Source organism: Nannospalax galili, unplaced genomic scaffold, assembly GCF_000622305.1.
Source record: "Nannospalax galili isolate Female #2095 unplaced genomic scaffold, S.galili_v1.0 scaffold1733, whole genome shotgun sequence".
NCBI classification, from domain to species: Eukaryota; Metazoa; Chordata; class Mammalia; order Rodentia; family Spalacidae; genus Nannospalax; species Nannospalax galili.
This window is the reverse complement of record NW_008333708.1, coordinates 554224-580103: the sequence shown is the minus strand read 5'-3', so window position 1 is coordinate 580103 and position 25880 is coordinate 554224. Positions and strand designations below refer to the sequence as shown.

At 35.2% G+C, this 25880-nt stretch overlaps 1 protein-coding gene across 1 annotated transcript in view; it reads right to left on the bottom strand.

Moving 5' to 3' along the window:
* The window catches only part of Cfap47 (cilia and flagella associated protein 47), a 337765-nt gene that overhangs the window by 135271 nt on the left and 176614 nt on the right, over positions 1 to 25880 (bottom strand). Inside the window, exons 42-46 of the mRNA XM_029561230.1 lie at positions 25489 to 25634; positions 20893 to 21001; positions 17776 to 18002; positions 15150 to 15324; positions 10569 to 10765 (exon numbers count right to left, since the gene is read on the bottom strand). Of these exons, the coding sequence (XP_029417090.1) occupies positions 10569 to 10765; positions 15150 to 15324; positions 17776 to 18002; positions 20893 to 21001; positions 25489 to 25634 (854 nt within the window). The remainder of the gene's footprint in view (positions 1 to 10568; positions 10766 to 15149; positions 15325 to 17775; positions 18003 to 20892; positions 21002 to 25488; positions 25635 to 25880) is intronic.

Sequence of the window (25880 nt, the reverse complement as noted above, 5' to 3'; positions counted from 1 at the left end):
ATTGATCATAAAATTTAATTTAAGGTGGTGACCATTTGCAAAATAAGTATTTAAATTATTAGAGAAATCTACATTGGCAAACTGTGGTTACATGAAGTGGCTTTTCTATCTGACATTCCTCTTTCTGTCTAAGAAAGATATTTTACTACAAGAAGAGAGGTTTTGATTGCTGGTCTAATTTAAAAAATGTAACAGGCAGCTGTTACCTGTGCAATATTATCTACATTGTAAAACAATTTTTGATTTTTCTAAATGTACTTTTTCAATTTTGCAAAATCAGCTACCAACTTGCTTTCCAAGAAGCACAAGGCCGAAAAATTTATCTCAGCTTCTGTATAAACTATAAGCATGCTGTCCTTTCTTCAGTTTGTGTATGGCTCCCATGTTTCTCTGTGGTAATATACATGTTACTGTTTTTATCCTTCTAATCGGTTCAATGCTAGTTTCTTTTATTTATGAATCAGTGAATCAGGAGTTCATTCTTTGAAAATATTAATAAACTTTTAGCCAAATTAGGCAAAAAAGATTATCCAAATTAGTGAAATCAGAGATGAAAAGGGAAACATTGAAACAGATATTGAGGAAATTCAGAGAATCTTAAGAATAGAGTTTAAAAACCTGTACTCTGCACCCATCATGGTGGCAAATCACCTTAAGCCTAGCACTACAGAGGCATAGGCATGCAGATATATGTCAGATAGAGGCCATCCTGGTCTCCATAGCAAGTTCTAGGCCAGCAGGAGCTACAGGGAGACCCTGTCTCAAAAAACTTTATATTACACTTAATTGGAAAATCAAAAAGAAATAGATCAATTTCTAGATATGTATGACCTGCCAAAATTAAATGAAGATGAGTAAAACAATGTAAGTGAATTCATAATAACCAATGAAGTAGAAGCAGTAATTAAGAATCTCCCAATTAGGGACTGGAGAGATGATTCAGAAGTTAGAGCACTGGCTGCTCTTGCAGAGAATCCGGGTTTGTTTCCCACAACCCACATGGGAGCTAACAAGTCCATTTCCTGGGATCTCTTGCCCTTTTCACTTCCACTGGCATTGCATGACACAGGTGCATGCACATGCATGCAGGGAATACATCCATATGCATAAAATATGAATACTAAATAAATAATTTAAAAAATTCTCCCAACTATAAAAAGCCCAGGAGCAGGTTGATGCAAAGCAAAATTTTGCCAGACCTTAAAAGAAGAATACCAATCTTCTTCAAATTATTCTGTAAGGCAGAAAAAGAAGGGGTATGTTTAAATTCTTAATATGATGCCAGGTTTACCCTGATACCCAAATAACATCATGATCCAACAAAAAAGAAAATTTTGAGCCAATCAATCTGATGAACATAGATGCCAGAATTCTCAATAAAATACTTGCAAAGCAAATTCAAGAGCACATTAAAAATGTTATCCACCATGATAATGTTGGCTTCATTCCAGAGATGTAGTGATGGTTCAATATACATAGATCAATAAATGTAATTCACCACGTAAACAAACTCAAAGACAGAAACCATGCCATCATCTCATTAGATCATGAAAGTCGTTTGAAAAATTCAACCTTCATCAATGACAAACCTTACAGAGAATCTAAGGATACAGGAGACATATCTCAATATAATAAAGGCAACATACAGCAAACCAACAGTTAACATCACACTAAACAGAGCAAAGCTCAGTCTTTCCACTAAAATCAGCAAGGCAAGGATACTCACTTTCTGTATTCCTGTTCAATATAGTGCACGAAAGCTTAGCTAGAGCAATAAGTGAAGGAGATAAAGGGGATACAAATGGGAAAGACTGGAAAGTAAAAAGTCAAACTATCTCTCCCTGTAGATGACATAATTCCATAAATTAAAGACCCTAAAGACTCCACGAGAACACTCCTAGATTGAATAAGCATATGCATCAATGTAGCAAGACAGACTTAACAGAATTATAATCACTAGGCTTTCTATATTCTACCAACCACCATACTTGTCTAGATTGTTAGGTGATCAGAACCATTGGGTAACCTCTTTGGAGATAAGTCTGCCCCATTTTTATGTTAGCTCAGAGAATCATGACTTGTAGGATAGAAAGAAAGAAAGAAAGAAAGAAAGAAAGAAAGAAAGAAAGAAAAAAAAAGAGAAAGAAGGAAGGGAAACCATCCCATTTGTTAATAGCTTCAGAAATCATAAGATGTCTTGGAATAAATCTAACCAAGTGAGCGAGAGCAGTGCATAATAAAATTTTTAAATAAATTGAAAGAAGAAAATGAAGAAAAGGCCCCAATCATATCTACTCTGCTTAGCTATTTAGACCTTCCCCCACACTGTTCATATCTTCACCTTGGACCTAGGCCCCCTCCTGCTTCCGTAGACTTGAGACATCTGGACTAGACTCCTAAGCCAGACTCTGTCCACTATGTCTTGATCCCCCTGCACCAGGACCAGCTACATTCTCCTGGTCAAGGTACCTACTCTGCATCTACTCTGCATATCCAAGTGATATAGACCCTTCTAACATTATCCTCCCAAACTCCTTGGACCCAGGCCCCCTCCTGCTCCTCCAGGCCGAGTGAGTTGGACTTGCCATCAAGAACGTGGCTGCTGGTTCCCCAAGTCTCTAATTGGATCTAAACCCCTAAGCCTTGCTAAACAGATCTTGATTAGCAAGCTTAGAACCATCGTGTCCCACAAATAAAAAAAACCCTAAGTTAGAACCAGATGCACAGACCAACTAACTATACCCAACAGAAAGCAATCAAGCTACATCAATAATATAAACAGAACCAAACTTCAACTAAAAAATGTCAGGCTAAATTTTTATATCAGACATACAATAAATGAAAAAATATTCATTTACCCAGACAACAATAAAAAAATACAAATAATATGAAAAATCAAGATCGCCATCAAAACCCATGAGTCCTATGTAAGTGGACTGAAATGCAGAATTTTAAAGATCATAAACACGTTAAAAATTTCAGTGACTTTAAAGAACACACAAACAACTCAACTCAAAGAGGATACATATGAACTCCTGACTGAAATTCAAGAAAATAAAAATATACAGCTGAATGAAGTGAAAAAAACAATTCAGTAATTGAAAAATGAATTCAAAAGAGGTAGAAATATTGGAGAAAAATCAAGTTGAAATCAAGATGGAACTGAAAAACCCCAAAAGCCAATTCGAAATGACAGGATAAAAGCTTACTGACAGAATAAATGAAATGGAAAATAGACTATGAAGACTGGACAATTTGAAGAATTGGAACCCTCAAGCAAAGAATATGAAACTGTTTTAAAAACACAGGAATGGAATGCCGGGATCTGAGTTTGCTTTGCTCAGCCGTGAACCTGCTAGCTTCAGGGGCAGAGAGGCTGGATCAGCAACAGAGTAACAAATCTGGGGCTTGCAATTTTCTTCTCAAGAAGACAACTTTATTCTTTAACAGCAAGCCTATATACCAAAGAGGGGCTCATGAATACATGCAGGGTCCAGGGTACATGCAAAGTTCAATTTAGACAAGACAAAGAGTGCTCATACTATGTGTCACATAGGTTGATCAATCCTTAGCATGGGCAGTGGGTCGCTTTTTAAAGACCAGGGAATGTGTCAGAGCTTATTAACTAAGATGCATTAATTTTAATTACACACATACTTGAGGTTATTGATCAGGTTGTTTTTCCCCTCTAGATCAAGGAAGTCAAGATGATTTTCTCAGAAAAAAAGAGAACGTAAACTTTTAACCTGGCTAGCTGCCTTTTGCTAGTCATTGCAGTGCTCTGCATAACAGGGCTATGAGACACTGTTTTCAGTGCTTTGCCCCTTTGAGCCGAGGCTGTAGCCTCCTTAAAGGATCTGGCCCAACTTGTCCTGAGTCCAGCCATCTTGGTCTCCAACAATGGAATATGCAGGAAATGTGAGATACCATGAACAGGCCAAATTTATGCATCATAGTTGTAGGAAGAAGAAGAAGAGTATCAGGTCAACGTTATTGACCAAATCTTCAGAAATACACAACAAACATCCCTAAAGTAAGGAAAGTTATACGTTTACAGATACAAGAAGCACAAAGAAGTCCAATTAGACAGGACCAGAACAGAAACTCCCCACCACATATTATAGTGAAAATTTTAAATGAACAGAACAAAGACATGGTATTGAAAACTGAAAGAGAAAAACAACAAGTTACATTTAAGGGAAAACCCTTCTGAAAGACAGATGCCATTTTAAACTAAACTATAAAACCCAGAAGATTCTGGAGCAAAGGATTCCAAGCTCCAAGTGATCATAGCGGCAAACCCAGAATACTTTATCCAGCAAAACTGTCTGTCATAGTCAGAGGGGAAAGAAAAAACATCCATGATACAAACAGGCTGAACGAATACATTTCCACCAAACCAGGAATACAAAGAACACCCAAAGCAGTATAAAAGAATGAAGAAGTGGCCATATTCAAGAGGTTACTGAAAGAAAACAAATGAAGCTATCAGGAACATAAATACACATTAGACCAAGAAAAAAAATAGAAAATAAAATGAGAGCAAATAAAATTTTCCCTAGTACCTCTAAATACCACTGGCCTCAAATACTGAGTAAAAGGATACAGGCTGGTTGAATGGATTGAGAAACAAAACCCATTTATTTTCTAAAATAAAAACCTATTTATTTTCTAAAAGAAACTCATTTTACCTCCAAGGATAGGCAACACCTTGGGGTGAAAGGACAGAAAAAATAAATAGTCCAACAAATTGGGACTAAGAAACAAGCAAGCATTGCAATTGTAATATCTGACAAAATATACTTCCAGCTAAAATAAATCTGAATTGATAATGAAGGTCACTACATTCTGACCAAGAAGACATAACGATCATGAACATAACTGAACCAAACTATGGTGCACTCATTTTTCTAAAGAGTAAAAATGAACTTAATGACACAGAATATCCCTAACTCAATAATATTAAGTGACTTCAGTACTCCATTATCTCCAACAGAAATGCCATCTGGACAAAGAACAGAGAAACATCTGAATTAAATGATATATATCAAATGGACCTAACAAACGTCTACAGAATATTCCATTCAAATATCAAAAAATATACATTCTACTTATCAGTTTATGGAATTTTCTCTAAAATAGAACACATACTGGGGCACAAAACAAACTTCCATAAATATAAAATTGAAATATTTCATGTATTTTATTGGTCTACAATGCAATAAAACTGAAAATCAACAGCAGAAGCAGCTCTCATAACTCAAGGAGATTGAACAACAAACTACTGAATGATGAATGGATCAAATAAGGAATCAAGAAAGAAATAAAATTATTCTTGATATTAAATGGAAATCATAACACAACACACCAAAACCTCTGGGACACATTAAAAGCAGACCTTAGAGGGAACTTTATAGTTCTATGTGCTTACATTAAAAAATCAGAGTTCAAGGCCAGTCTGGTCTACATAGTGAGTTCCAGGACAGCTGGGACTACACGGAGAGCCTGTTTCAAAAAGAAAAAACAAAAAAGGGAAACATAAGGAGAAAAAAAATCTTTGATTGACCTAGTCAGGTAGATGAAAGACCTCTACAATGAAAACTCTAATGCTTTCAAGCCTACATAGTGAGTTCCAGGACAGCTGGGGCTACAGGGAGACTCTGTCTCAAAAAGACCAAAAGAAAAAAAAAAAAAAAAAAAAAATAAGAATAAGCACAAATAATTAACTTAATGGTACAACTTAAGAATTTGAAAAAGCAAGAACAAACCAAACCCAAACTCAACAGACAAGAAAAAATAATAAAAATCAGAGTAGAAATAAATCCAACAGAAACAAAAAAAACAATACAAGGTATCATTGAATCTAAGGGATGGTTCTTCGAAAAAACATAAGAACCTCTACTCCAACTTACCAAAAGAAAGAGATAATTAAAATCAACAAAGGCAAAGATGAAAAGGGAAACTTAACAACAGACATGAAAAAGATCCAGACTGTTATAATGAAATACTTTAAACACCTATACTCTATTAAATTAGAAAACTTAAAGGAATTGTACAAATTGTAAATTCAATAGATTTATCATAGTTAAATCAAGAAGAGATCAACCGTTTAAACAGACCCATAACAAATAAGGAATTAAAATGAAGTTATAAACAAAGCTCCCAACTAAGTAAAGTCCAGGCTCAGAAAGAGTCACAACAGAATTTTACCAGACTTTCAGTGAAAATCTACAACCAATACTTCTTAAATTAATCAAAAAGATAGAGAAGGGAGAACTCCCAAATTTCTTCTATAAAACCAGTATTGCTCTAGTACCAAAACCAGTTAAAGACACAGCAAAAAAGGAAAAAAAAAAAAAAAAGATTATAGGCCCATATCCTTAAAGAACATAGACGCAAAAATTATCAACACATTACTCACAAATTGCATACAGACACATATTAAAAAGATCATTTCCCATTATCAAGACAGCTTTATTTCAGAGATGCAGGAATGTCTCAATATACATAAATCAATAAATGTAATAAATCACATAAATGAACTTAAAGACAAAATCACATGACTATTATATGTAGTACAGTAAACATAACAAAGCCCATATGCCTGGAGAGGTCATTGACCCTAGAGAAACAACTACATATATATCTCATATCGCTAGAAAAACACGATTTACTACTGTGTTAAATATGTATCCTAATATTTACAGAGAAGTATGCCTCATCACCTATCTAAGAAACATCTTTTTTCCACAGACGGAGACGATTGCAGAGTTCCAACAATGGTCAAATGCAGAGACTAACTGTCTGTGAGAATGTCCAGCCCTAAGTGACACATCTAAAATTCGCCCTCTACACCTAAGGCTCAAGGAACACAATGGAACACTGGGCATAGAGAATATTAATGTATCTCTCAACTCTGACTAGTGAAGCTGCCAAATGCAACAGATGGTGATTAACACAGAAAGCTACAACTGGCCAAAATTAAGAGAATAATACTACAGAGTGAATGTCCATTGATTGGTCTGCTATATCAAACCTCTAGCACCTAAGGCTCAGGGAACATTGCAGTAGTGGGGGCAGAAAGATTGTAAGAGTCAGGAGTGGTAGATGATCATAAAGAAACTGAGTTTTCCAAGTAGCTGGGAACTTGCTCATATAAACTTACAGTAATGGTGACAGCATGTACAAAACCCATGCAAACTCAAACCAGACAAAAGCCCACCACAGAAGTGGGGAAATGGGTAAGAAGCCACAAACTCAGTTGAGACATAGAACTATTGGCAACAGATCAATGCTGGGTGATGGAGAATTGGTCTTCTTTAATGGAGAGACATTAGATAGGCTGACCAGGCTCCAGTGGATGAACTCACACTGAGGAACATCTGGGGAAACAAACTTGACTAGATAGGCCTTGCCATATATGACAGAATGCATGAAATCTGGCGGGATGGCTATGAGGTGTCCAGGTAGTGCAGAGGGTCTAAATGTGATGTAGATGTACTGTTTGAAATGTACAATAAGTCAATAAAATAATTTTTTAAAAGTCTGAATGAGTAATGGGAATAATTGTATAAAAAAACAAAATTCAATATTATATTTATCCAATTCCTTATTTCATAAAAGCCCTATAGATTTTTGTCTATGTAAAATTATATATGTACACTCACACATATGATGATCATATATATCAGGAAAAATTCACAATAAATAAGGTTTATGAGCATATTGAGGAAAATGAGAAGAAAAGTGGACAAGCAGAACATAAAAATTAGCTCATGAGAAATAGTAGAGAAACATATATATCATTCAAGCACTTTTGCAAATGAAATGTTTTGTGTAAGTGTAAGTAGTAAGTGTAAGTAAATAAAATAAATGTATAATAAAGTAAGTAAAGTAAGTGTAAGTAGTAAGTAAGTAAATAATTTAAAATTTAAGAAAATGAAAATGAATAAAATACTAGAATATAGAAAATCTCCCATATTCAGGGATTGATATGTGAAAATGACCATGATTACAAAAGCAATTTACATATTCAACAGAATTCCCATTTAAATTCCAGCAAAATTCTTCACAGAAATTAAAAAAAAAATATCTCTAACTTCAAATGGACACACAAAACCCCCAAGCTATTCAGAAAAATTAAGAACAGTAAATGAAGTTCTAGAGTTATCACCCACACCTGATTTCAAATTGTACTATAGCACTATGGTATTAAAAACAGCATGGCACTGGCATGAAAACAGACACATTGTTTAGTAGAACAGAATTGAGGACACAGATTTAAGCCTGTGAGTCCACGTCCTTAGGGTATCCAGAGTTCTGACAAAAGATCAAAAATACACTTTGGAGAAAGGACAGTATGTTCAACAAACGGTGCTCGTCAAACTAGATTGCTGCTTGCAGAATGAAACTTGATCCCTAACTCTTACAATGTGCAAAACCCAACTCCAAATGGAGCAAAGACCTCAACGTAAGACCTGATGCTCTGAATCTGATAAAGGAGAAAAGAAAGCATATGTTGGAATTTATAGGCACAGGAAACGAAGTTCTGAACAGGACTCCAATAACAGAGGCATTAATTCCAGACAAATGTGACCTTGTGAAACTAAAAATTTTCTGTACAGTAAAGAACACTTTTGAAGGAATACGGAACCTACAGAAAAGGGAAAATATCTTTACCTGCTAGAACTTGGACAGAGGGAAAACTGATATTAACAATCTTTAGAAATTCTTATGGAGAACTACTACCATAGAAATTTCTTAAATACATAATATACAATGTAAAAGGAGTTTAAACCGAGTCATGCTATAACAAGGATACAAAACCCTTACTTGTCACACAGGCTGGCAAACAAAAAAAAAAAAAAAAAAAAAAAAAAAAAAAAAAAAAAAAAAAAAAAAAAAAAAAAAAAAAGCTGTGTCAGGAATGATTCCCAATTTTGAAGCTATATGTTTGGGATCTCATAGACCATCAAACACTACTGGCCATTGTCCCTGCTCTTGATTATGCACCAGAATGTCACAACAAGTCCCTATTGCTGAAAACATTACATATACAAGCTTTAAAACAAACAAAAAGAGGGTAAGCTTGTGCAGTCCTCAAAGCTTCATCTCTGCTAACTACTTTTCATAGTGCTGGAAGGTACTAAACATGCCCCTAGATGAGAAAAGTAATCATCACACTTGTTCAGGTGTGAATCCTGCAAGCTACAATAATTGGACTGGCAAGATATACCAACTGGTGTAAAAGTGTTGTGGATGTTATGTGAGTAACTAGCAACTTTCTCATTTTTTAAAAAATATCTGCTTCACAAGATGGAGCCCATACCTGATATTGATATAAGGCCTAGGAACCTGTGATTGGATAGGTTCAGAAAATAGAGGGAACCTACTATATTATTCTGCTAATATTAAACCAACTCCTAATAACTTATGGTTTTACTAATAGATTAATGCATTGTCAACTTCACCAGAGTTAATTTCTTCTTGCAGCAGATGGCAATTAACACAGAAACCCACAACTTGCCAATGCCCAGATCATAAGAGAATGCAGAATTCTTAGCCCCAAATGTGACACCTCTATCACAGATTTGCCTCCAAAGGCTCAGGGATCACTGTGGAAGAGGATTTGGAAAGTGTTTAAGAGTCAGAGACATTTGATGATTAAAAAGAAACAGTGTTTTCCATACAGCAGGCCAGTTACTCATGGATTTATAGCAGTTGTGTCAGCATGCACAAGACCTACATAAAGTCAAGCCAGACAATTACACACCATAGTGTGGGGAGGGGTTTGCTAAGAAGCCCCAATTCTAGCTGAGTAACTACTGGAAGCTGTTAGCTCCTGAGAAAGGGAAATCTAGTTTTTCTTTAAGAGTGTGGAGCTGGGTAGGTTGACCAAGCTGCAGGATATGGATTCACAGGAAGGACATTTGTGAACATGAACTAAACTTGTTAGGCTTTAGTAAATAATAGAGGACATAAAATTGGGATATTAAGTGAGGCTGCAGATCTGGGAGAGTTTCTGAACATGATTAAAATACATTGCATAAAATTCTCAAATTTCAATAAAATTATTTAAATAAAAAGTATAAATCTTCAGAGAAGAGTACATTAAAAATTTTCCTGTTTCTTATAATGGATTCTAAAATATGAATATTTTAGAATTATCTATTTCACTTTAGCTTTCAACAGGAAAATCATCCTGGGAAGGGAAATTGTCCACCCTTAGAAGCCCTGGTCCCTGGTACTAGAAGAAAGGACAACATTCCAGTGCAGATAATGGATGCTCACAGTTCAATCTATATATTAAATTTTATGGTTGTTACTATATCATTTTTTAAAATTGTAGCTCTGCTATAACAATGGATAAAACAGACTGGCAATGGTTCTCTCCCTAGTTTGGGCTAAATTTATGAATAAATTCATTTTCTCATATATATATGTATATATCCTTAGATTTTTCTTTTTTCTTAATGTTATTCAGCATTTAGACAGGACCAGGCATTATGGCCAGGAGCTCCAGTAACACAGGAAAATGAATAATGTCACAAAAAAGAGTTCTCACTTACTATTGGAATATTCTGTGTAACAGCTTCAAATGCTGGTGTCCTAAAAAACAATTTGGCCTCTGGTTTTTCTTCATTTACTATACCTTCAATTACATAGACACGCACATCATATCTTGAGACCAACAAAATTTTACAAGGATAACACCCAGGTTCAAGAGGAGCAAACCGTAGAGGAACTGAAACAGTTCCCTCCAAAGCTAAAAAAAAAAAAAAAAAAAAAAGTAAAACAGTACAGTCATTTTAAATATCTTAAGTTCCCAAAGTTCATTTTTGTAAACAATACTTAAAATTATTCTATGAAATTGTTTCATATATCTTACAATAGACCAGGTACCACTTAGGTAACATATTTTGCCTAAATATCCAGGGTTTATCATGCAAGTTTATTTATAAATGAGAAAATAGGTGTTATATAGTTTTGAAGAAGGTCTGCTCCATGTCAGCAGGGGCTCCATGCTTTGAAAAATACCCTATCTTGCCTTTAATATTGTGCTTTGTTAACAAGTCAGGAGAAGAGGAATGGTTTCTTCAGGGCCTTTCCAGTGATCAAATGAAAATTGCTCTGGGTTATTTAATAGGTCAGAACCAACCACTTGGCCCTATCTATCTGAAAATGGGTCAGAAAATGAAGGGTGTACGCCCTGCCATAGTTTTGAGATCTTTGAGTCATCTATCACAAAGCAATCAAATTAGTTTTCAACTTGATAGTCAGATAGAAACATTTTTTTCATAATGATTAGACTGAAAGTGAAAATCAAGGACATTCCTATATACATATTATAATCCAAATCATCAATTTCCAAAAGCTAAGACTCCAAAGAATAAACAATTAGATTTTCCCCTTCCAAAATAGAAATGTCAAAATTGCCAAATAGAAATTGCCAACGTTGTGGCACCATGCATTACATTATTTTGTTTTAGTACTTTTTTTGCATCTTTTCCAGTTCTATAGTGCATCAGATATACTCTAAGCACTGTCATTAACACTTCCTTCTCTTTATTGTCTCCCACTAAGCTCTTTTGGCCTGCAAAGATCACCTCTCAAGCTATTTGTTTTCAAGACATGTTTTCAGGGTCTGCTTTGGAGACACATACACTTAAACTCAAGAAATAAAGCATTTTATCTTATGCAACATGCTGTGGGGGGTCTCCTAGCCACTTTTCCACTGTCTGCATAGACACAAGGAATACAGAGGGCCAATGATACAGGCCTACATAGAGATCACCAGCATTGATGCTCGAAGTTATTGAGACATTATAAATCACAAACCAAAGATGCTTAATTATGTATTGACAAGTTTCTAATAATCCAAGGGAAGTCTTATCTTAAGGGGACTCTATCTTCTGGTTAATTCATAAACTCTAATCCCACCAATAACATGTACCATGACCTTCTTAGATACTTCCCATCTGTGCCACCACTCTCGCCACTACCCCGTAACTGCAGGATTCTATGCTTCCTTGACAGAATAATTTTTATTTTCATTTTCTCTTATAGCTACAGTCATTTTAAGTGCAGATAATTTTTTCAAGAGGGATACAAGAACAGTTAGTAGATTGACAGACAACTATTCAAAACAAGTCTGACCACAATCGAAAGGATTTTTCAAACATACTTTCAACAGAAAAATCATGTTTCAGTCTTTTGTTGAGTGAGAGGGTATGCAATTACTATGTGGCATTCTGGTATTATCAGAGGTGCAGATAAGTAAGTTTTGAGGTTAAAGATGATCAGGCAACTAGATTGTTTCCTCTTTATACCTAAATTATATTTTAATTGGCATGAGCCTGCAGAGGACACTAAATGTACTTTTCAGTTTGGACAGATCAGCTCAGTAATTAATGGGAATTCCTCAAAGAACCCATATAAATGGCTCATTGCTATCTTTCCATTTGTTATTCAGTTTTAAAATATATTTTGTATTTCTTCAAGGGTTGCTTAATGGAAAATTAAGGGAAGGTTTATTAAAGATTATTACATTGCCATCCTTTTAACTAGGGAGTTTTTTTCATATACATAATTCTTCCAAGAATATGAAATAGCCTCAAAAATAGTTGAAACAAGATTTCACTTTCTAATTAACTCTTCCATGGTGGAAGGAAGGAAATGGAATACTGATAGCAAATCCAGTTTGTGTTTTTCATTATCATTTCTCAATACCATAAAATGTGTCTAATTGTCTTACATTAAAAATTAACTTTGTTATAAACAGAGTTGACTTTGAATACTTTAAGACTGATTTGCTAAGTGTACGAATTTGGGCTGCAACCAAGCCAGTGAACAACATCATCAGTAGAACTAATTGAAATGGCTTATGAATACCTATGTAAATGTACGGTTGCAGAATGTATACCATTTACAATTAAAGACAAAAAAGTTTTAGAAGGTTCACAAAATGTAGATTACATACTCATATATAAAGTAATAAAAGTAAAAACAAGTTACTTATAAAACTAAAAATAAATTAAAATTGTAAGAAAAATATTCTCATGTGGTTACATCTCAATGATAGACTTCTTGCTTATTAAATGAAGCCTATTGGTTCCATCCTAACATCACACAAAAATAAATAAATTACCTTTTTAAGGCAAATTGCTTCTGGATGTGGTAGGCACATCTATTTTCAGTATAGAGTGAGACCATGGATTTGAGGCCAGCTTGACCCCATAGTGAAATTCTGTCTCAAAAAAACAAAACAAAAAGCAAAGGAAGAAAGAAAGAAAGAAAGAAAGAAAGAAAGAAAGAAAGAAAGAAAGAAAGAAAGAAAGGAGAAAAATAATATTTACCAGTTTATTCTAATACAAGGAAATTTTCCTTTCTCCCCTACCGAAATATTGGCAGGTGACTAGAGAAAGACATGGTATTGAGACTATCAAAAGTAGGAAAAAAGCTTAGAATAAAGCAGATGGCAGAAAGGGAAAAGGAGAAAGTAAATAAACCAGGCTGATTTCAAAAGAGTTCCACTGTTATGAAAGATCTAGTAGCTCATATTGAAGGAGATGATAACTGTTTGATAAAGACTATACTGGTGTGTGTGTGTGTGTGTGTGTGTGTGTATGTGTGTGTGTGTGTGTGTGTGTGTGTTTGAAGGAGACAGAGAGAGACAGAGACAGATAGAAGGGACAGAGTCAGAGACACAGAGAGACAGAGACAGAGAGAAAGGGGGTTTCTGGCAAGAACAAACAAGGATTTTAAGAAATGAAGTAGAGATCGTTCAGCGGTTAAGACCACTGGGTGCTCTTGCAGAGGATCTGGGTTCGAATTTCAGTATTCATATGGTGACAAACAATCATCTGTAACTCCAGTTCCAGGGGATTTGATGCCCTCTTCTGTCCTCCGTGAGCACTGCACGACATGGGTGCACCTACCTACATGTAGGCATAACACTCATACACATAAAATACAAATAAATCAACAAAAAGGAAAAAAAGAATAAATGAAGTAGAAATTCACTTCTGGGTTTTGGAAAAAAAACAACAAAGCAGAGGGAGAAGAATTCATTACATTCATATCGTTGAGATGGAATGCTAAGGCCTGAAAAAAATATATCTTGAAATACATTAGTCCTTTAATAGTTATTTACTTATAATCTCTGTTTCTGACATAATAGCCTTATGTCTAGTTGGTAAAACTCTTAGTTTATACTGCTTAGCTTAGCATATTGAAGCCAGCCATAAACCTGAAGTGAAGAATGTTATAGTATCAGAAAACCAAACAAAGGATTTCCTCATATTCCTAGAGCTTTCTTGCCTAAATCATCCTATTAACACATTTAAGGGGTGTATAGATTTTGTGACTTCCATTGCTAAGTGACTGTAAATGTGTATGCAGAAACAGGCCCTTCTATGGTAGAACATTCTATTAGCTATTTCAGAAGTTTTTTTTATTTGCTTACTTATTTTAATGGGAATGTTTAGACCTAGAATTTGCCCTCAAGTTTTTCAAAGGATTTATCATATTTATTGTCTTAGATTTATCCTATCTCTTTAATTCTTGTTACCTTGTTTGTTGTGTGACATTTGCTTCTGGGATATCATGTCTCCTAAGAAAGTAAAATGAACAGACTATTCCTTCATTTATAATGTATAACAATTCTTCCAGGCTTTGAAACATTTTATCATTACCACAAAACCAAAGGAGATTAAAGAAAAGAACTTTATTAAATCAGATTTACCAAAACATAACATGGAATACATAATGCTAGATTTACAGTACATTCTAAGAATAACACACTAGATAAAAATTGCATTCCTAATTATCCACCAAGTTGACAGGAACTAAAATGAAAATTAAATAATTTAAACAAAACTATTTAGTCACATTTTTAGAATCTTATCATTTGTATTTAATAATGTTAAGTTTATCAATACTTATATTAATTTAACTTATGTCTTCCTGGTTATAGTAATAGAAAAAGTATGCTTCAGGGAACCAAAGCCAAATATATTATATAAATGATAGAACATGGTGCAGATCAAAGGTAAATTCCCTATGAATGAACCATGTTTTCTTCTAATATACTCTTACCATTAATTATCTGCAATGGTGCTAGATGTTTCAATTAAAATATTACCGAATACCTGTAATAATTTCAGGCTTCATTTCTAGAGATGAAGCCGCCTTATTTGGAGGTTCTGGAATCTGTGGGATAAAGATTTTCCTGGGTATACTGAAATGTGCTGGAAGACTCAGTTCTGTTGTGTATACAGTGGATTTAGGCTTCTTCAACTTTGACGTATTAAAGAGCAAAATGCACTGCAAATAAATATTGAAATTTCATTGTAATTTTCTTATTTACTTCCAGACTACAAGACACCATTATACTTAGACAACATCGTTTGAAAATATACATAAAGAATGCATTGTTATTTCTTTAGAGTCACTGTTCTACAACTCCATAGATGGCATTACTAGCACATTCAAGATAATAATGGTGTCGTCCTTTAAGAATGGTCTGTGTCCCTTTTCTAATGCTTATAGTGATGAAAAACTTGCTCGTCAAAGACACAGTGCATTAGTGAACAACCCTGAAATACTGCTTTACTTCCTGAGCTGAAATTCATGCCCCTTCACATCTATGGATCAGAAATTGACCTAGCATTTGATTCTGTTCCATAGGACACTGAGTCCATGTCCAGGAAGCCACCAGTCATTTCCTGAACTCATTTGTATAAGGTAGGTGGTAGTATTCAGCAGGAATATTTTATTGCAGAGCACTACTAAGTGTGGCTTCTTATATAATAAATATAACAACTTGCATCAATGTTTGATCTTTACTTAGATCATTTCAACAAAGAATTCCTGAAGTAACTGAGAGATATATGCTCTGACATCTAGGGAAAAGTAACAGAAAAAGTCCAAAGGCCAAAATGGAGAATATATGTTTGGCATACCGGTAAAATGAAGGAAGCCTGTTCTCAGTGTATCAGTGAGTGAATGGACACTAATGCAGAAGTTGTGATCAGGGGACAAGGTAGTAGGGACCAGGATGGCAATGTGGACCATCCTAAGGATATTGGCTATTATCCCTAAAAAGCTAAAATGTGCACAGAATAGTGAAATGAGTGTGTTTGTCTTTCAAAGAATCATTTTGGTTGCTTATTGAGAATACTCTATTTTATTATAAGCAATAATAATAGTCTATATTGATATATTATTTCTGATAATATGGGATTTTAATGCCTATCTCAGTTTTCATAAATTATCATTATCACTATATTAAAAATATATGAATGGCAGCTTAAGGACATTTGAGCAACCATCAACTAGTCACACAGCTGGACAGGGTTAAAGTCTCTATACTTATCTTGGTAATTTGATACCAAGCATCTACAGCTACATTTTAAACTTATTCCCACTCATTGAGACTCAAATTTAATTGCTCTAGGTTGAGGCTTGTGTACCCGTGTTACTTTAAGTCCCCTAAAATATTCAAAAGTTCATTCAGAACTGACAGTTATTGTGAATTAAACAATACACTATTGTAGGAAACCAGGATGCCAGGCCCTAGGGTAAGGTGAGCCTAAAACTTACAGGTCCAGGCTGCATTCTCTGCTAAAGGGAGGGGCACTGAAAACAGTGACTCTGATGATCCTTGTCTTGCAGAACACTGCTAGACTAGCAGGAGGAAGCGGCCAATCATAAAAGTGCAGGCTCCCTGCTCTGTGGGAAAGCATTTTGGTCAACAGCCCTTAGCTCGTCTCCTTGTCCTGAACAAATAACTCAGCTATCCCTAGATAGGAGATTAGGCCAGGTTAAAGGTTTACTCCTGAGCTAAAAGCTAAAAGTTCACCATGCTTTTAGCTTTAAGAAAGAAAACATTGTGGCCAATAAACTACTGGATGGGCATTGATAACCTTGAGTAAAAGTTTAAGAATCCTTCTGGCGCCAACTAACAGACTAAATGTCCTGTTTCTTTGTATCCTAAATCTTTGTATGTGACTGCCATATCCCATGTGACTGCTAGTTCCTTGGGATGTATAAAAACTATCTGAATTCTAAAATAAATCATCCTGTTGGGAAGACACAGGTCCCAGAGTTTATGACTCTGTCACCGATCAGACCCTCTGCTCCAAAGCCAGCAGGTCCCCCACTAAACAAAGCAAACCTGAGTCCTGACACACTATGATGAGTTAAATTATTTTTAGAATGAATTATTTCTGATGTCATTATATCTAATAAAGCTAAAAGAATACCACTGATCTCTCTATGGGAAAAGGAGCATTCATCACTTTCTATGCAAACATTTTATAATTATCTACTAATGTAGCTGTACAGTTTTTAAGAATATTCTTTCCTTATTTTTTATTTTGTGAATGTTTTGCCTGCACATATGTAGGTGCAATGCCCACATAGGCCAGAAGAGGGTGTCAGTATGTATGTGCTGGGAACTGAACCTGGGGTCACTGTAAGAACATTCAGTGCTCCTAACTGCTGAGCCGTTTATTCAATACCAGATCTATATGGTTTTAAGAGTAATTTGAGCCTGTAAGATAACTCAGAAGGTAAAGGAACTTGCTAGCAAGTCTGATGATCTGAAGTAGATCCTTGAGACCCACCTGGTGGAAGAACAGAACCAACTTCTACAAGTTACCCACTGGCATCCACATGTGTGCCATAATGTGTGTGCAAAGTCAAGAACACAAATAAATAAATGTAATAAAACAGAAGAGTCACTGAAAGGCATCAGCTGTTCTCTATTCCTACCTCAATCTCGGTTAGTCCCAGGAGGGCAATGGCCGCACGAATGGTACTGCTCTCCAGAGTGCCAGCAATGGCCCTTCGTTCATATTCCAGTGTTGACATCTGTTGCTGTGCTGCAAAAGCCAAAGCCTTTTCCTTGGCTTCATTAGTCAGTGGTAGTTTAAGTTCCACATCTAGGATTTGATGGGGTTTGCAGTTTAAATACAGAACCGGATCTTCCTTATTACACTCTGGGAAAAGTAAAAATATTCATGAATGCAATGAACATTTATGCTCTTGGCATTGTTTTCCCGCATCAATTTCTGTGGTTTAAAATATAAAATTGTATTTCTAATGTTCATTAGCAGAATAAAAAAATGGAATACTACATTTCTATTAATTCTAAATAACTGATTCAAAAGTAAGTCTTTAAGTATAAAAGATACTTTATTGGTAGTCTCCAAGAGGTGTGTTATTCCAACTGTCCTGGTAAAAATATCAATATGCTAAAAAACTTAACATACTGTGATATGGTTAGAGCAGTAATACCAACTTTCAGGAAGACATGACCCTAATCCACAAAGCCTGCTAGCTACTAAGACTCCTCTTTTCTATTAATGATGTATGAAATGTGCTTCTTCCTTGTCCCTTTATCCTAGCACAAGAGAACACACCACACCACAATAAGACAATGCAAAGATGTCTTCAAGGAGAAACTGGCCAGTAATCTCTATCTTACATGGGAAAATCCCCTTAAGCATGAGGAAAAAAATTCTTTAAAAATGAGACTCTTCTGAACTAACAAACCTCAGACTCCCACAAAGAACCCTAAAGTGATAAAATGCGCCTTCTTTTCTCTGTTGGCAGACACCTTGTATTTCTTAGACTAAATGCAAACTCACATTCCCTAGGCCTTTTTCTTCCCAATCTAAACTTTTTCATGAGAGCTCATTCTCAGTCTTGATTTTTATTTCTACAAACATTAGGATGAATTATCCTAATGAACATATCTTTGCTGAAGCACTATTTATAATAAGAAAAAATGAGAAATTGAAATAAACAGAAAAATGATACATATTAAGGACTAGAAAGTGATGCTATTTTGTTTCATTAACCTTCCACAATTAAATATAAAATTATTTCAATGCCAATAATCATGAATTGGACATCAAGGTGAAATCCTAAATTCTAGGTTATACAATATATGGAACCCATAGGTGGTTTATAAGCGGGACAGAGAACAATGCAGAAATAAGGATGGTGTGAGAGAGAGGAAAGCAAAGTATGAAAAGAAAAGAAAGTATGGAGAGGGATAACTAAAATTAATGCCTTGAAAGTCATATGGAAACCCACTATTGTACAATCTTCCATACTTATATATGTTCATATATATGTCTATACATAGAGAGGAGAGGAGAGATATGCAGGGGTGTTTAAATGGAGTTACCCTATAATAGGAAGAATAATTCCCATACTCGACACAACTATCAAATAAAAACCTTAGTGCCAGGAATAAATTACATCTTTTGAAGTTGTTAGTCAATGAGGCTTCACAGACCCATAAACATTACACACTATTGCCATTGGTCTTGGTGACTCTCTTGAACTTGATGGTGCAATCCTATGCCTCAAGGCACCACATATTTGAATCATGGAATACAGAGAAATCAAGTTAGTACTGACCTAAAGCTTCATCCCTACTAGCTAGACTCTCGTAGTGCTAGATGATGCTATCTATCTACAGTATCAGAGGATGAAAACTATCATCAATTTTAGCCATCTGTAAGTCCTGCAAGCTCCAATAATAACTGACCTGGAAAGGTATGGCAATTTGTGCCACAGTAGCATGACTTACGGTAGTAAGCAAGCACTTTTAATTGCATTTAAGGCCTGCTTCAGAAGACATAATCCATGACTGACACTGTTTTCTGGGGCAGAACATTAGGGCTGGAGAGGCCTTAGACCCTAGGGGCAAGCCAAATGTTATTATATTGCTAAATGGACATTGTATTAAACCAACTCCTAATGCCATCAATAAATGCATCATGTATTTATCAACCCACATCAGAGAATTTTCATTTGGGGGTAAATGGTAATTAACAGAGAGCCCACAAATTGTAAATGTACAAAGGATAAGAGAATTGGGCGTGCTCAGATATGAATGGGATATTTATATCATGCTCCTTCCTTTGAAGGCTCAGGGATCATTGTGGAAGAACTGGCAGAAAAATTCTAACAGCCAGACATAGCAGATAACTATACTGAAATAGTTTTTCCCCCCCTTTGGGCAAAATAGGGAATTTACACATATTAGCTGACAGCAGTTGTGACAACATACAAAGGACCTGAGCAAAATCAGGCCACACAAAATCCCAGCATGGGGACAGGAGGTCAATAGACCCCACCCCTACCTGAGGAGTAAGTAGTAACTGATATCTTCTGGGAGATGGAGAGTCCCCTGTCTTTAAGAGTATGGCATAGTAGGTCAACTATACTCCAGTGGATATGGGCAACAAAATTGAACTCAATGAATTATTAATAAAAAAAAGATGCATGACACTGGGGTAGACAAAGAAGAAGTTAGGGAGAAGCATAGAGAATGAATATGAGCAAAATACATTGTGCCAAATTCTCAACTAATTAAAGTATTTTTAAACAACACATACAATGCCAATTTAAATTTCTTTTAAAAACAAACATATATAGAAGACTATAGATATGTTTACACACACACACACACACACACACACACACCATCTATAGGTACATACGTGCACATACCTATAGACACACCTATGAACACACAGAGACATCTACACACACACAAAAATATAGACACACATATCTACAAACACACAATATGGAGAGAGAGGAATACAATGATTTCCAAAAAGAAATGGAGCAATATATTTATATGAAGATCGAAAGCATCCCTTTATGAAGAAAAAAAATGACTATTGATGTATTTAATTGGGTAAAATAATGCTGTCTCATGTATAGAAACACAGTAAAGTTAAAAGATGGATTTCCAAAACATAATTACAGTTTTGGAGACTGTTGTTATAAGGATGTTTGTAAGACAATACAAGGGATAATAACATCTTTCAGTATTATATATGAAGCAAGACATGTGTAATTTACCTTCTAGAGATGAGCTGTAGTCCATTGGATTTGGAGGCTTGATTGGAAGAAAACTGGAAGGCAAGGGGATCAAACCTTTTCCTTCCACAATATATATTAAATCTCCAATCTAAAACATAAACACATAATACTAAGTTTTAAGCACTCATAAAAAGCAACACATATTCATGCCACAATGAAAGTGTATACACTGTAAGAACTGCCATGCATTTTGTTTCTGAGCAATTTATAATCTAATTAGATAGACAAAATAAAAGTTTATGTATATTTCTACATTGGCATGGGATAAAATTTTCAGGAATTAAGATATATAGACTAAGCAGAAGATCGAAGATATTTCAAATGTTCTTGGGAAATTCTTGTCTTACAATGATCAAGCAAAGAAGGAAAATTCTCCTTCATCATCTACTAATACTATTACTTATTACTGTTATAATTATTTTAGATTATGAAAATCAATGAGTCTATTTCAAAGTATGCACTTCAAAAATAAGCATATCTGCATCTTATAGCTTACAGCAGATAATTAAGGAAGAAGTACAAAAGGCTAAACAAACAAACAAAAGTAAAAGTAGGAACAATGCATGGGCACAAAAATTATACATGGAGAAGCCAATAGTGGTAAGCATGCTTTATTATATTAGGCATTACTATTAGATACTAAGCCTCAGGCAATTTTATGAGATTGCTGATTCCAATCTCCTCTTCTGTAAAACTGGGTGAAAAGTACCTTTAGAAGCCTAGAGTTTAAATGAAAGTAAGTTGAAGAGGGGGCATTTCTAAACGCATATCAGAAAATGGGGTGCTGGAGAGATGGCTCAGGGATTAAGAGCACTACCTGGTCTTCCAGGTGACCCAGGTTTGAGTGCCAGCACTTACATGGTGGCTAACAACCATTTCTAACTCCAGTTCCAGGGGGACCCAATGCCCTCTCTCACCTCTGCAGGCATTTCACGACACATACACTTATACCCATGCAAGAAATACGCTCATATACATAAAACCAAAATAATAAATAAAATATTTAAGGACATCAAAAACTCACAATGGATAAATCTTACTAGATACTGAACAAAGAACCTTAAATTAAAGAAAAAACACAAAAACAATCATATAACAATCAGGGACTTTGAATACTGCTTGGGTTTTTGACAGTATTAAGAAAATTAAAATATTTTTATTAATGTGGTATCATTGACTATATCAACTTAAGTGAGTGTTGTAAAGATACTGAATTATGAATAAAAGTGTGTGGTCTTTGGGATTTAGTTCATTATGTTCATAAAATTTTTTGGCCATGGACTGCCAAAATGGAATGGAAGGTACAGAGACAATTTATTGTAGCTTAATATCTACAGTGATTTGTATAGAAAATCATGATATATCATTCCATATTCTGACTGATTTATATTAGGATTATTTTGAGTTCAGACAATTGAGAAGTAGGTGCAAGAAAAACTGTTCTTCCCATGTGCCTAAAACCATGATAAATATTTATAAAGGTTTCTTCCCTTGCTCTCTACCAGAAAGGACAGAAGTTGATATGAAAGACTAATTAGACTCTTACTTCCCTGTGGATGAAATTAGGTAAATCTACACAACAAACGTCTATTTTCCTCCTACATTTTGTGTTATCTGTCTTATCTAGAGACTCAGAGTCCCTTTCCTTTGTCTTCTCAGGCCTTAAATACTTGCTACTCATTGAAGCTGCTGTGCAAGTGGAAAGTCAAAGCCAGCTCTTTGAGGTTTATGCATTCCCTAATTGTCTCCCAAAGATATATGAAACATGGAAGTTAGAAAGTTTTGTTTTATTCTTTGGTGAACTATGAGGAGTAGAAAGGAAAAAGTATTTATTTCCCTCTATATGTATTTTTTAAGTTTGATCATGAAATATTTGTTTGTAATTCCTGTATCATAAGGAGTAGAATGACTGTATTTGGGCAAGACTACATGAGGAATACATATAAGAATTATTTATTCTGATCAAGACATGTAGACAGAAGGCAACAAAGTCATGGATGATTGGTCTACCAGAGCACAGACAGGTGCTAGTTGGCTAAATAATAAAGCTCAAGCGTTGGTGCAACAGGGATGGTGTACCTCAGCAAGGGGCTATATTTATTATATAAGAAGCCACACTTAAAACTACTCTCAGATGAAATGCCCCTGCCTAATAATACTACCTACCATTCATACAAATGAGTTCAAGAAATGACTTGTGCCTTCCTGCACAAGGACTCAGTATCACATAGAAGAGAATCAAATGCTAGGCACCACACTGAAGATGGATCCATGAGTCATTTTATTGCAGTGTGATTTACAGTGTTTTTGTGTTACCTGTTTTATCAACCTCTCTTCCCAGGAGATGAAACTCATCAGAGACTGAGTTCTGATGATGCTGATACTCTTCCACTTAAGCATTCCCATTTCTTTTTTAGATCTGAAATTTCCTTGGATTTCTGGTATCTATTAGCATGAACTTTTAGGGCTTTTCTGGGTTTGTCTATAATCTGGCAATTTTTAAGAACACAAATGGAAGTTTTCTAAAACCATTTGTATTTTCCAAGCTATGTAAATACTTGCTTTCTTATTTGAAAATTCAGATGGAATGCCAAAAATGAAACAAATATGCATTCCTAATAACACTGTTAGTAGAAATATTTTCATTTAAAATGTGGAAAGCTACGAGATAGAGGCCTGATTACTTTAGTTTTCAACAGGCAGGTTTTAATGACAAGGGAGTTATCACAGGAGCAAACTCTGTGGGCTTCCCTGAATGTTTAACTACTTAAGCATGCAATTGCATTTTTCAATATAATTAGCAATAGAATTGGATGTATAAATTAATACTGATTGTAATCCAATGAAATTCTGTAAATTGTGACATTGTTTCTCAATAAGAAGCAATACATTTCTAAGACTGTTGCTTTATCATAATGTCTTCTCTGGTAAGGACAAAATATATGTAACTAAATGTGTGTTTTAATAAATGGAGGCACCAAATTAAGTCTGGTTATATTTTCATTATTTTAGATCTCTTTAATTAAGCAAAAAATACTATAATAATTCACTTCAAAGAAGAAAATCCACCTAGATACTCTACTCTTAAAATGAATTTCACTAATTTCTAAAGTTTTGAAATAATTAAAAAAATTGATTCACATGTTTATGTGTTAATACCTGCTTGCATAACTTTACATGCACCATGTGTGTGTGGGAACACAAAGAGGCCTGAAGAGGGCACTGAATTCTCTGAAATTGGAGTTATGGACAGTTTTTACTAGCCATTAGGATGCTGAGAACTAAACCTGGGTCCTCTGCAGGAGCAGCCAATACTCTGAATAGGTGAACCATTACTCCAGCACCTAAAAAAATATTTTGTTTAGCATTTTATCTAATTATTTGTAACATAACAACTACAGTAAATCCTTAGGTAATTCTTTTTCAGTAATAGGCATGAAACTCAGGGCTTCATGCATGCTAGGCAAGCTCTATATATTACTCAGCTACAAGTGCAGCTGAACATCTTGAAATGACAAAAAACATGGTTGTTTATATAAAGCATGTTTTCTTTAAGTAGCAATGCAATATGTAAGATTAAAGTATATTTTACATATGTAAAAGGATACATTACTTTTCAAATGCAAGTAATTCTATAGATACTAGGCAACTACTGTCTCATAATTTCATTGGTAACTCAAGTACAGTAAACACATATTTGATACATGTGGCTGTTTATTTTCCAGGTATTTTAAATTTCCTTTTCAGATCAGCACCTGACAGAGAGACAGAAATTCTCTTCTCTCCCCCTCTCTCTCCCTCTTTCCCCCTCCCCCTCTCTCCCTCTCTCCGTCTCTCTCCCTCTCTCCCTATCTCTCCCTCTCTCCCCATCTCTCCCTCTCTCTCCTCTCTCCCTCTCTCCTTCTCTCTCCCTCTCTCTCCCTCTCTCCCTCTCTCTTCATCTCTTCCTCCCTCTCCCCTTGTCCTTCCCTCCCTCTTCCTTTCTCTCTCTTCCCCACTCTGTCTTCCTCTCCCTCCATAATGTCCCAAGCCTGCACTCCCATCTACTACAGAAGACAAGGCAGGAGGATCACAAGTTCAAAGCCTGCCTAGGCAACTTATTGAGAGCTTGTCTGAAAATCAAAAGTAAAAAGAGGTTTAAGATTATAGTTTAGGGTAGAATATTTGCCTAACATACTTTAACCTTAGGTTCAATAACCAGTATGACTTTAAAAAATGATGACGTGATTTATATGTGTTGTTCTAAAGAGGAACTCAGTACCAACATAGACAGACAGACAGACAGACAGACACACACACACACACACACACACACACACACACGCACACAAATAAACCCACAACACAACCTGAGAAATTCTTCTACTCTGCTCCCATTGTACTTTCCTGTGCAGCCACCATAACCTTCATCTACTAGAATAAGTCTTTTGATATTCTCCAGAATATTGTCCTCACTTTGGATTCTGTGGACTAATTTTTTCAAGAAACTCCAGCTACCTTAAAATTGCCTGCAATGTTTACTTCATTTTGGAGGCAACCCAGTATGGAAGAAACAGACAACAATTTTGTTCTTACCTCTTTGTTGCTCAGGATAATGGCACAGTAACGAAGGTGTATATCAAAGGGAAGATAGAAGAGTTCTAGGCTTGAAGAACCGTTTGCTCCCAGGAAAATTGTAGGTGTTGAACAGAAGAACTCTCTGATGAAATTAGATTTACTTGCTATAAAAAAATGACATAAAAATTGATACATATTATAAGGACTGTTCAAATAAAAGTAATGTTGCAATAACTAGCATTTGAGGATCTATCCAAATTTTGAAAACATTATAACACAGGAGTGTAAGATGATACCTATATTTTAATACAAATTTATGGGTGACCCAAGCTCAAGGTTTATGTAACAGAAATGAATAAATATGTCCATCTGTTAAAGATTCTTTAATGAAGAGTCTCATTAAAGAGGTA